Consider the following 12,500-nt stretch of genomic DNA (forward strand, 5'->3'; position numbering starts at 1 on the left):
CTAATTGCAATCTTTTGTACCTGCATCGTGGAAGTTGCCAACTCGAAAGCTTGGCTTCTTTAGCCACTACGCATTATCTCTTGTAAGTTTAATCTTTTTTCATTTGACATATGTCCTTCTTTTCTGTTTTTCATTTAGTTTATCGTAAGTGCGAATAATAAATTTCAACTTGAATTCGATCTTAAAGGGGCAGTGTCACGCCATTGCATCAGTAGAGATCAAAAACTAACGCTGTAGTTTTGTTGCCAATAACCATTGAAGTGAACTGAAGCTATTTTCTCTTGTTTTCAGCCAAGAATTTACAGGATGTAAATCGATTGAAAGGTGAAAAAATTGCTTAATTTTTCAAGTTTGGAGGAGGTGTCTTGAGATAGTCGCCAGAAATTAATACGGATAGCTCTTTGTGCCATAAATATATTTTTTATCTTGTTAGTGGGTTGTCAGGAGTGATGTACGTGTGAGCTAATGTACTAAGCTTGTACTAATTGACATTTTGACCTAAAAACAGCGAAATTAGCATGACATTGCCCCTTAAATGGTTCTATTATTTAGTCTGAAAACTGGATGTGTTCGTCGGGAGAAGAGAAAAATGTTGTCAGTCGGGCTGTGATATGATAGACATGTTGAGCCCAAAAGAGTTCAATGTTAACGGAATTATCCGGTGAAGAAGTCAACAATTTGTTTTATTCAAATGACATTCTGTATGAGAATGGTCATAGCTGCTCGAAGGAAGGAACTGAAGAATTTTCAAAGAGGCGCCTGGGCAAAGGCTCCAGGTTTGCCGCACATTACTGTATTATTTCATTTGTGGAGTTACTTACGAAAGCATGGCGTCAAACCTGAGTAGGAGATCTTCAAAGATAGATGTGCCACATGATTAAAAAAAAAGTACTAACAACTAGCACTGACCTTGACAAGTAGCTTGGATCGCCTGACCACCATTTTCATCTGAGTATATCCAGTGCTTGCTGTCAGCCACTTTGTATCCTTCACTCGCTTTGATTTCAGCGCATGATTCAGCAGGAGGCTCTTGAATTGAGCCCAATGGCACTGCAGGCGAAATGTACAAAACTTCTATAACTATCAGCGTAATATGAATGATGAGTGGTAGCAAATGCCATACGGACCCAATATTGATGATCTTTTGATAATCCTCAGTTTTAACTAAGATTTAGAGGCTTTCGACTCAGCAAAAGTCCACGAAACCACTTTAATACCCTCTCTTTTTTTTATCAGAACCCGTTTACAAGATCGTTCAGGCTGAGGCGATGAACCAACTTGTTAAGAACTTACTGAGAAAGTAACCAGGCTGAGAGAGAGTGAAGAACGTCTGCATCATTTTGCTCATTTGCTTTGTTTTTGTCTTTGTGGTTAGCATAAATAAAGGTAAAATAAATGGAAAACTGTAGTCTAAGAGGACATTTAACTTTTTTTTTAACATTAACAATGCATTTTCTTTGATACACAACCCAAACCCATTTAAGAACCTTTTCCTCTTAAGAACCGTTTAGCCTCTGTCCCCAAATTAGACGTTTTTATATATAACGAAGAGGCTACGGGTAGCCTACACTTTGTTCGAATGAATTTTAACCGATCGCCTTTAAAATTCACAGTATTTGAATAGTGTTTTATGTTACGATATCTTGGTCAATATCCAGTTCAACTCCGTAGTCCGAAGTCCGAAGTCCGAAGTCCAATGTCCACAATCCGTGACCTAACCATACGCTTAAGTGCGTTCGAACTTTCTCTGAACAGTAACGGCCGAATTATAAAATTATATAATTCGACGCGGTAAGATATGTTACCGAGTCATACGGCAACGAAAACACAAAAGCTCGTTTCTGGTCACGCACACAATTCTTTAATGGACATTTCCCCGTTACTCTGTCGCGTAATCGTTCGTGTTTTAGTGGTCATGGCGCTTGCCTTTAAATGACGAGATACTGAGTTCGAATCCCACTTGTACTGCCTTCTACGAGACCAAGACCACAGGAGCCCCAGATTCATGAGCTCCTGGAGAGACAAAAGAATTTTACGCATGCGCAGCCAAAGCGCGACCCGCCCTCCCCCCAGCGTCCAAAAACGGAGTGAATTTATCCGAGTCAAACTCATTCCCAACCACAGATGCCAGACGTTACTTTCAAACAGAATCTCAGACTTCTTAAAATTCCTTAGATGAATGATTGATGCTCCATACCTCTGCTGAATGCTCGCTTCATGTAGAATCGCTTTGAATCGGGCAAAAAGTCTTCTGGTCTGGCTTCTTTCGTTCTGTTGTTCAGCTCGCAAATTTTTCTTCCAATGATGACATTGTAGCTTTGGCACCTGACATCCCGGTCACATATCAAGTAACATTCCCCTGGAAATTGATCTCTGACTGTTTTAAAAGTGTGGCCTTTAAGAAACATCCCATAAACAGAGTATTCGCTGTGACAATCTTGATTAGCTGCACTAATAAGACCAATCCTTGTCATCAGAAAAACAGCTGAGAACCAAAATCGCGGGTTCATCGTGTTGATGTAGACTTTGCGAAATATTGCCCTGCAAGTGAGTAGTGTGAAATTTAGTCTTTACTGAAATTGTTACCGCTTATTAAGGCTGTGGGCCCAGGTTAAAGCGATCATTTGTTGTTCAGTACATTAGTTTTAAATGAAGAAAACTGCACTGAACCAACGAAAACCGATCACAGTTCACTGACAGATAACAAAAGTTTAATTTTGCGTCACACCAACACGATCTCTTCCTCAAAAGAAGGATTATTTTTCATTATCAGTTTGCCTTAAATGAAGTATTATCCTCCATTTTGATCACTCTGTCCCAGGACTTGTGGTATGAAAAAGAAAAGAAAAAAGTAAAAGCAGCCCCTGAACAGGATTTGAACTCGGCACGCCCACTTTGAAGGAACTGTTTTATCCACTTAACCACTAAAGATCAACTGACTAAAAAATGTGCCGATTACTTCCCAAAACTAATTAGTATATACAGTATATATATAATCATTGCTGAATAAGTCTGAGGCTTGATTTAAAAATTTTTCCCATGATCGCTATCAAGCTTTCAGTGTCTAAAATGAACTTTCTTCACTTGGAAGAAAGTGACAATTAAGAATAATCCTTCAATTTGAGGGAGAGACTTGGTTGGTCACACTGACTGAATAAGCTTCACGCCTTGAACTACCGCGCTGGAGCCATGGGTTCGAAGCCCAGGCCGACAATCTCAAAGGGCCGATTATTTAAACGAAGCCTAGGTTAGACCTGGTTTAAGACTGAATCACGGCTTTGACGAGTTTTTTGTAAACCATGTCTAAACTTGGTTTAATTTGCATTATTAAGACGTAGACGAGCCGAATTTCGCGAGGTCCAGGTTTAAATCGTGGTTTTGCAAGTCCTGTTATTGTGTTATCATCAGCATGCATTATAAATTGCATGTAAATTAATGAACTTGTGTGGGAAACATGTCCAAAAGTAAAAGCAGGACAACAAATTTCAGCGAGAAGGAACAATTTCTCCTTGTGGAACTTGGGTAACGTTTCAAGAGATTTAAAACAAGGGAATATGATAACGGGAGCTTCAGCAACGAAAAAAGAAAAGGTGTCGAATGCAATTCCGATGTGCAGACCGCTCTTACACAGTAAACCTAAGTGGAAATCACATGCAAGTGAACGCACTTCAATGCTGTTGGAAAAAAATTAAATTACTGATGAAAAAAAGAGTCGGACAAACGCTCACAAAACTCATTTTGCTTTTGTTTCATACAAATTTGGAGGCCAAGAAGTGAATTGTGAATTTCGATTAGGAATCTCTGTTGAATCTTTGTGAATTACCTGGAAAGGGGGCCGTGGTTTAGTGCATGAATGGCTGGTACATTGTGTGGACAATTTCAAATTCTGAATCCAAAATTGAACAAACATTATCTGGTTTATAGCTGGCTTAAATCATCGATTTCACATGTTGCTTACTATGCAATGGTCCTTCAATATTCAGCGCTGATATGTAGGAGGATTGATGAGATTACGCCGATGACTTTGAGAAGAGGGAAAATTCGTATATAAAAATAAGTTTCTGTTTTCTTGGACAGTTGTATTGGAATGACCAAACTGACGTATAGCAAAACGATAGTCTTGATCACTTCGACTTGGCTTCACTCACTCTTGGGATCACTCACTTGAGTCTTGGAATTGCTGGAGTAAAAACTTTACTCCACGGGATCAGCTGTAATGCCAACTATTACTGATTCTTTGCAAAAATGGGACAGGAGCAGTAAGGTATGTGTCGTGTGATTGCGAGCACGCCATTGAAAAACCCTTGTCTAAGTAGATCAGAGCACGGGCACTCTTCTTAAAGCTATGTTCGGTGTGGTTACCGATGCATGTTTTACCTTTACTCGATGTATTTCAACTTTTAAAAACTTATTTCCAATTAATTTAGATTGTCTTACAGCTGCACCCTTGTCACATGTAAATTCCCAAAAACGTTTGCTCTCGGAGGGTATCTGTTGATGTGCGTGTTGTTTTTAAATATAACTTGTTCTGAGTAGAGAGCCCGTAGGAAATGTAGGTATCCATATCTTGACAATAGGTGGCCTCGTTAAAACAAAAAAAATGTACTCACTGAAATTTTAAATTATTTTGAAACAAGCCTAGAAGAGAAATATACCCTTTGAAAGCGTGTTCCAGAACCAGAAACTTCTTAGGAGTTGAACCCAGTGCTTCCATTCTGGGTCAATTCTAGTTCGCACTCATTTCTTAGAAGACGCAAAAGTTAAAGTGTTGTATTAAAAACAACTGGCTTGTACATATTTTTTTCTTCTCGTAAATAGTTGGAGTTTATTAAGTAAATAAATGCATGAACCAATGTCATCAAAACTTCCTTTTCTAATAAATATGTAATAATGAGTACATGAACCAGTGTCAACAAATTTACCAAACTTGAAACGCTGAAAAGCGATTCGCCACAAGAAAGCGTAAACTGTCGAAGTGTCGTATTGCCTATTACTCTTATGCAACAGTTTGCTCTCGGAGGGTATCTGTTAATGTGCGTGTTGTCTTTAAATATAACTTGGTCTGAGTAGAGAGCTCGTAGGAAATGTAGGTATCCATATCTTGACAATTGCTGGCCTCGCTAAAACCAAAAATATACTCACTGAAATTTTAAATTATTTTGAAACAAGCCTAGAAGAGAAATATACCTGTTGAAAGCGTATTCCAGAACCAGAAACTTCTTATGAGTTGAACCCAGTGCTTCAATTCTGGGTCAATTCTAATTCGCACTCATTTCTTAGAAGCCGCAAAAGTTAAAGTGTTGTATTAAAAACAACTGCCTTGTACATATTCTTTTCTTCTAATAAATAGTTGGAGTTTATTAAGTAAATAAGTGCATGAACCAATGTCATCAAAACGTCATCTTCTAATAAATTTGTAATAATGAGTACATGAACCAGTGTCAACAAATTTACCAAACTTGAAACGCTGAAAAGCGATTCGCCACAAGAAAGAGTAAACTGTCGAAGTGTCGTATTGTCTATTACTCTTATGCAACAGCTGCACGAAGGATTTTGTTACTATCTGGAGATATTGAAGTGAATCCTGGCTGGGAAAATGGATCTACAATATTTGATTCTACTCAAATATCCAACCGTCAACGACCGGCAAGTTCCACACCACCCGTTAACTCATGTCATATTCCTGTGCGTATTTTTGCATTGGCACCATCACCTAACACACAATGTAATCAACAGTATTTATATTAACAAAACTGTTTATCGCGCAAGTCTGTCTGCTGTGAGGATCTTTTCTCAATGGGACGCGCAAAGTGCAAACACGCCTGGCACAAATCCCTGTGAGAATTACACCATGCAAGACCATTGAATTTTGTTTGCTAAACACGAGATCTATTAAAAACAAGGCTACGCCAATAAGTTGAGTCGAAACTCCGAGCGAGAGAACACGTTTATTCACCGAAGGCAAGATGCAAATACAACGCAAACTAAGCAGGCGAAGGTGGTAACAAAGGCACCAAGCTAATTATGCGCGAACTGTGTGACAATGAGGTAACTAAGCGTGCATGCAAAGCGAAACAATAACCCTAACTAAACGACGGCGTGTACAATGGGTTACGCTATGTGACCTAGTGGCGGGAATTACACAACAATGCGAAATATGGCGTGACTTCTTCTTTCTTCCCCTCGCCAAGGTAGATGAGTAATAAATACGAAGTAAAACTAGGCTGGGAATTGATAGTACACAAGCAGTTACAAATAGCTAACATTGTCCTTAGTATGTAATGTAGTCCTTGAGGTAAGCCGGACGACGAGTTGAACGGCTCGACCGGCGTGGGCCAGGTGAGGAGGTAGGCTCCGGGATATGGGCATCAATATCAACAGTCATGCTTCCACTCGGGGAAGGGGAAGACTCGGGCACAAGATGAATGTCAGGCTGAGGATCTGGTGGGGTTGCGAGCTCGCTAGGAACTACAGCAGGAGCCGGACTCGGAGTGCTCTGAGGTGTAAGAAGGGGAGCGGGTTCCTCGTCAACGTGCTCAGAGGTGAGAGGCTCTTCGTCGGTATCTTCAGGGTAAGAAGCGGAGCAGTAATGGCGAGAGAGGTTAGACGTGGTCTCTGTTAGGTCAGGAACACGATAACATTCGGACAGCTTGACGCGATAGGAGGTAGAACGCAACTGTGAACCGGTGAACTTGCGTACGTTGCACCATAGGCCATCCACGGAGACCACAAGATACCGATTGCGAGCACTGGTCTTGGAGCCATCAAAAGTAATGTACACCAAATCGCCTACTTGAACGGGCGTGGCCGGGCGAGGGCAACAGCCTGGGGCTTTGGATCTCTCACTTGTGGGATGGTTACGGAGCCGCAACGACTGCTGTTGTCGAACAACTTGGAGGTCGGAAAAAGGGATCTGTGCGTTAGTGAATTGATCGCGTTGAAGCCACATCTCGCGGGCAGACAATCCTCTGTTGCGGATACGGGTGTTGAGATTGGCTGTCGCCACAGCTAAGGAAAGAGGACTGATTGTACCACCCTCAGGACAAACACGTAGAAGCTCATCACCAAGTTCTGCGACGCATTTCTCTGCCACAGGATTCTTGTTTGGGTTTTTGACTCGGCCGACTTCCACGGCAAAGCCATACTGCTTAAGGATTTCATCGTCACCTAAAGAAGCAAAGCCAGGAGCGGGATCTACCCTTATGACGGAAGGGGGGCCAGACAGAGGTCGCAGCTCAAGGCACAAACGGAGGAGACCAGAGCGAATGGATTCACGACGTTCGTTATCCAACAAGCAGGCTGCGGTGAAGGACGTGGACGTCTCGCGGACGACAAGTTCTAGCTGACGGTAGCGCTTTATGATGTCTGCAGCGAAGGAAATACCAAAGCCGTCGGGGGGATCAGAGGTTGACTGTTCAATGAGGCTGGATGGAACTTTCTTCAGGGAAGAGCATAGGTGGCAACACTGCGAGCACCGATCCAGGGCTTTGTCCAAATCTAAAGCGAAGAAATAACGCTGTGAAACCAGTTTCATCTGGTGACGGGAGGGGTGGTCCAGCTTCACGTGTAAGGCAGCAAGGAAGCCATCAACAACAGAGCGTGGAATGACAATACATTCGCGGGGCGCAGCGAAAGGTTCATTGCGTTTTACGACGAGTAGGCCGTCACGGGAAATGGAGACCAGGTTCAGGTAGCGCTTGACCTCTTTAATGTTTGTCAGCTTCTTTGACGGGCGAGTGCCCTGCTTAAGATGAGAGTGGACACGTCTCAAATCCGGGCACTCTAGTTGCGATTGGAGCCAAGCGGAACGGCTTGTGAAAGGAAGGGACGTCTTCCCCGATAGCACATCATGAACAGAAATGGGACGCACAGCTAGGTCTTCAGCTTCGGATACAAATGAACAAACTTGGCAGCGAGGGTCGTCGCAAGCTGGTGCGTTACGACTAGCAAAGTCAGAAGGCAGGTTGGCAGAACCAGCCAAATGGAGCAGTGTGATTTGGTAACGGCTAACAGATGATAAAAACGAAGTCACTCGGGGACTGGAGGAGAACTGTCCACGGCAGAGCTTGTCAAAGGCCTGGACACACGGCTTGCTGTCAGTCAGTACATAAGTCTTAGACTTTGATTGAATTATGTAAGGGGCAAAATGCTTGACAGCAGCGGCAATAGACAAAGCCTCTATTTCACATGGTAACCAGGAGGCTTGATGCTTTTTAAATTTGGCACTGAAGTATCCGGCAAGGTGGAGCTTCTGGTCACGAAGCACATAAAGAGTGGCGCCGAGGCCATTCATCTTGACGGAACCATCGGTTGCGATCCAAAGTTGATCATCAGGCTTGGGGAGTGTGATGGATCTGTTAGACGTGAGTGCTTCTTGACAGGAGCGAAAACACACTAGGAGCTCATCAGACCAAGAGATGGTGTCTTGAGACTGACGACCAGCCGTAAGCGACTCGAGAGGAGCGAGGAGTTTAGCAGCTCCACTAAGGACCCGACCAAGCATTTTGTATGAGCCAACAAAAGCACGGAGACCGCGTACATTCTTGGGTGGCTCACAAGAAGCAAGAGCAGCTACACGATGGGGAGAAGCGCGGATCGAGCCCTGGGACCATATCCGAACCGAGAATGGTGGTAGAAGCTGGGCAGATTATGGTTTTCGCAGGTGAGAGGCGAAGGTTGCAGCGATCGAGAGCCGAGAGGACTTTTCGCCAGTTTGAAAGGAGCTCTTGATGGGAGTTACCACCACAATACAAGTCGTCGGCAATCTTAGCGACACACCCATCCTGAAGGAGATCACCCAGGACGCGGCACATTAGCTCCTCGAGGGCCGTTTCGGAACCGGGGATTCCCATTGTGCAACGCGTGTAGACACGAACGCCTTTAAATGGTGTAACCACGCCACAATACTTCATGGAGTTCTTTGCAAGTGGGATTTGGTAGAACGCCTGAGACAAATCAGAGACTACAATGTACTTCCAGCAAGCAATCTTGAGAAGAGTGGAGTCTACGTCCGGCATTAGTGAGGGCTGGGGCTTGCTATAGCGGCCCACGTCAGTAAAGGCTGTGACTAAGCGAAAAGCGCCATTCCTCTTCTTCACCAAGAAGGATGGATTCAAGTATTCCACCACAACGTTTAAATCTTCTGGTCGACTGAAAATGCCTTGAGCCTCAAGTTCGTCAAATTTGGTTTGAAGCAGGTCGAGTTGGTCGCGAGAGTACTGTGGGACACGCCCTTTTCGCTGAGGAGGCTCGACAGGTCCCATATTCACAACCCCTTCAATCGGCCCGGCAGCTCCATTGTAACCAGGAATACGGGGATCGAAAACCAATTGGAATTCCTTCAGTAGCGAAATGAACGCGGCTTTCTCAGCAGGGGACAACAAACCGTCAGGGTCTACATGTACGGACTCGACGGAAGAAGAGGGAGGAGTAGTAGACTTGGGGCACGGCTCTGCAGCTTGGGTTGAGGAGGGCTCTATGGAAGACTCCAGAACAGTTAGACGTGCTTGGGATAAATGGTCGTTCTTGCGGATTAGTAGGGGCTCCTCGGTATTGTTGAGAAGTCTCAGTTTACCACCAATGGATTGGACAATGTCGGGATGAGGCCAGGTGTGAGCAGGTTTGAGGTGACTAGAAGAGACCGAATCCATACGGGGCTCAATGGCAAGTGTAGCATCTTTAAGTAGCACTGAGGAGGCGTCAATTTCCAGGACCTCACCCGGCCAGACGGTTGTGTTAGTATTCGGGGCGCGAAGGAGGTGGCAAGCTCTGACAGCGTAGTGGGTCTTAGGACTTTGGGAACAACCATAAGACGCCACGTCACACCCAGCGATGATGATCTCACGCTTAGCGGGGCGGACTGCAATATCATTGGAAGCCATGAAGGGTGTTCCAGCAAGTATGTCAACATCAAGATTCTCGACAACGAGAGCTTCCAAAGTAAGAGTTCTGCCTTGACGAATCAGCGGAAGGCGGGTCTCACCAACAACAGTTAACGGGGTGCGACCGTCGGCCTGCAAAGCAGTCTGGGAGCTTTTAGTTATCTTAGCACCAATATGCTTGGCTAAAGAAGCTCTCATCATATTAGTTTCTGCGCCAGTGTCTATTGTAAGGCTTAAAGGGTGATGACCATAAAAAGCGTGAAGGAATGGAGACTGGGAGACGTTTACGCGACGAGTGGCAGGGGGTTTCATAGTAGGTAGGACGCTGGAGGGACAATGCTGCATATCTGCTAATTCTTCAAAACCTGGAGGGCTAGTCAGATCAGGATGGTGCTGGTAATCATAACTGCTCTCCTCTAATTCAATGCCGGCCACTTGGCGAATCTTGGACATGAAGAGACGATCAGGCTCGGGCAGAAACTTGCAACCGCTGAGAAAATGTGACCGAAAATCTGGGCGGCCGGCCTGCTGGCAAAGAGGACAAGACTTGACAGCTCGAGGTTTAGGCAGTAGCCTGCGTCGTGCGGGAACAAATAAGCGATGATCAGTCGGGGGCGCAGAGCGTAGAACTTTTGATTCATCACTGGTGTGGAGCTCGTCAAGTAACGACTCGAGAGCTTGAGAGATTTCAGGTTTCACAGAGGCCAACGTCCTACTACGTAATTCGGTTCCATAACGTTGTTTCACAAGTCGTGGAAGGTTGGGATGGAGTAGGCGTAGCCAAGTGAGAACAATAAAATTTTCGAGGGATGGAGATAGTTCTTCGTCAGCGTCCGGGATCTCGCCATAATGAGTGATTCCGCTGGATCTGGTGAGTAGGTTGTCCTCAATAAAGGCCATTAAGATTTGGAATAAATCCTCAGGACGCTGTTCAGGCTTCAAAGAAATGTTCGCGAGGTCCAAGAAACGGGAACCAGTTAACTGCAAGCCATAATGCTGTCAGATCGATTGCCAAACGCCGCTAATTGATGTAGAATTCTTGACGATTGAGTTCCGAGAAATGATAGGGGCGTAATTGGCAATTTGGCCGAGCATCATTTCTAAATGTGTTAGTTTTTGAGCAGCAGTCCTTCTTCTCGCCGTTGGAACAGATTCAGGATCGTTGGAGAAACCACGTAGGGGTGTAGCGTTTGTTTTTTTACCCCACGATGATCCATCAGTAAGAAAGTCTGCGAAGTTCGGATCGAGGGACAAGATGTACTTTAGATTGTTTTCCCAGGCTTCGATCGAAGTAATAGTTTCATTCGAAGAAAGCGACCACTGTTTCGGCGCTCTGTGTGAAGTCATCACTACGGTTCACGAATTCTGGCTTGATTGCTCAGAGAGGCGGCTAAAATCGAAGAACAGCTTTGATGTTCTTTCCGTGGGTTCTTTGAAAATGTTGCGCTGCCACCACGCCAATAAGTTGAGCCGAAACTCCGAGCGAGAGAACACGTTTGTTCACCGAAGGCAAGATGCAAATACAACGCAAACTAAGCAGGCGAAGGTGGTAACAAAGGCACCAAGCTAATTATGCGCGAACTGTGTGACAATGAGGTAACTAAGCGTGCATGCAAAGCGAAACAATAACCCTAACTAAACGACGGCGTGTACAATGGGTTACGCTATGTGACCTAGTGGCGGGAATTACACAACAATGCGAAATATGGCGCTACCATCCTGAGTGACTTTGTGATCAAGGAAGACAATCGATATCATGGATGTCTTTCGGTGTGTTTCGAGGGAAAAATGTGGTTTTGGCGTTGCAGTGCTGTGTAAGAAGTCTCTTCTTACAAAGGTCAATCCTTCAAAGCGTTTCAGACGTTTTGAATACATTGATACTGTGATTAAGTCCAGCTCTAAAACCTTCAGACTTGTAGTAGTCTATCGACCACTGCCTTTAAAGAAAAACGGCTCCACCAGCGAACTGTTTTTTGAAGACTGAAGACTTTGGATCAATCCTTAAGCATTTGGCTACTGAAAAGGGACAAATTATGGTAGTTTGTGATTTCAACTTTCACATAGATGATCATAAAAACTCATGTGCTGGCAAATTCATGGAATTGCTACAAACCTTTGACTATGCTTAGCACGTAGAGCAACCGACACACAAAGAAAACCACATTCTAGATTTGATCATTATTACCAGATCAGAAGATAACATTGTTGGACACATTTCGGTAATGGATCCCGCTCTATCTGATCATTATGCAATACGTTGGAAAGTATTCTTACCCAAAACTCTTCTCAAGAAGAAAGACATAATCTACAGGAGCCTTAACCGCATTGACTTGTCTAGTTTTCGCAAGAACATGAAGAACTTGAATTTAATCGATACTGACATCGCATCGCAAAACGACTTGGTCGAAGGATACAACATGAAGTTAGGTTCGCTACTTGATGACCACGCTCCTGCCAAAAGTAAGATTGTAACCCTGTGTCCGAAGTCACCCTGGTTTACCATCGAGATCCAAGAACAGAAAGTAAAACGGAGAAGAATGGAACGTCGTTTGCGAAAAACAAGACTAACAAGAGGCCATATTCGGCCTATCCCCTGGCCGATTCCTATGTTCTATTTAA

The 12,500-nt window shown here is 44.1% G+C and overlaps 1 protein-coding gene and 1 pseudogene across 4 annotated transcripts in view; both read right to left on the reverse strand.

Annotated features, from left to right (window-relative positions):
* Positions 1-5,328, reverse strand: part of LOC137982314 (uncharacterized) — a 6,270-nt gene extending 942 nt beyond the window's left edge. Inside the window, exons 1-3 of one of the 4 annotated variants that reach the window (XM_068829390.1) lie at positions 5,188-5,328; positions 2,198-2,446; positions 910-1,050 (exon numbers count right to left, since the gene is read on the reverse strand). In XM_068829390.1, coding sequence (XP_068685491.1) covers positions 910-1,050; positions 2,198-2,408 — 352 coding nt within the window. In that variant the 5' untranslated portion in view covers positions 2,409-2,446; positions 5,188-5,328. Of the gene's footprint in view, positions 1-909; positions 1,051-2,197; positions 2,542-4,610; positions 4,760-5,187 lie in introns of those variants that run through there. The other 3 variants (XM_068829389.1, XM_068829388.1, XM_068829387.1) reach the window with 3 other exon arrangements.
* A 943-nt stretch (positions 5,329-6,271) lies between these two features.
* Positions 6,272-11,228, reverse strand: LOC137981764 (uncharacterized; annotated as a pseudogene).
* Positions 11,229-12,500: the final 1,272 nt, after the last annotated feature.

This window comes from Montipora foliosa, chromosome 13, assembly GCF_036669935.1.
Source record: "Montipora foliosa isolate CH-2021 chromosome 13, ASM3666993v2, whole genome shotgun sequence".
Lineage (NCBI taxonomy): Eukaryota > Metazoa > Cnidaria > Anthozoa > Scleractinia > Acroporidae > Montipora > Montipora foliosa.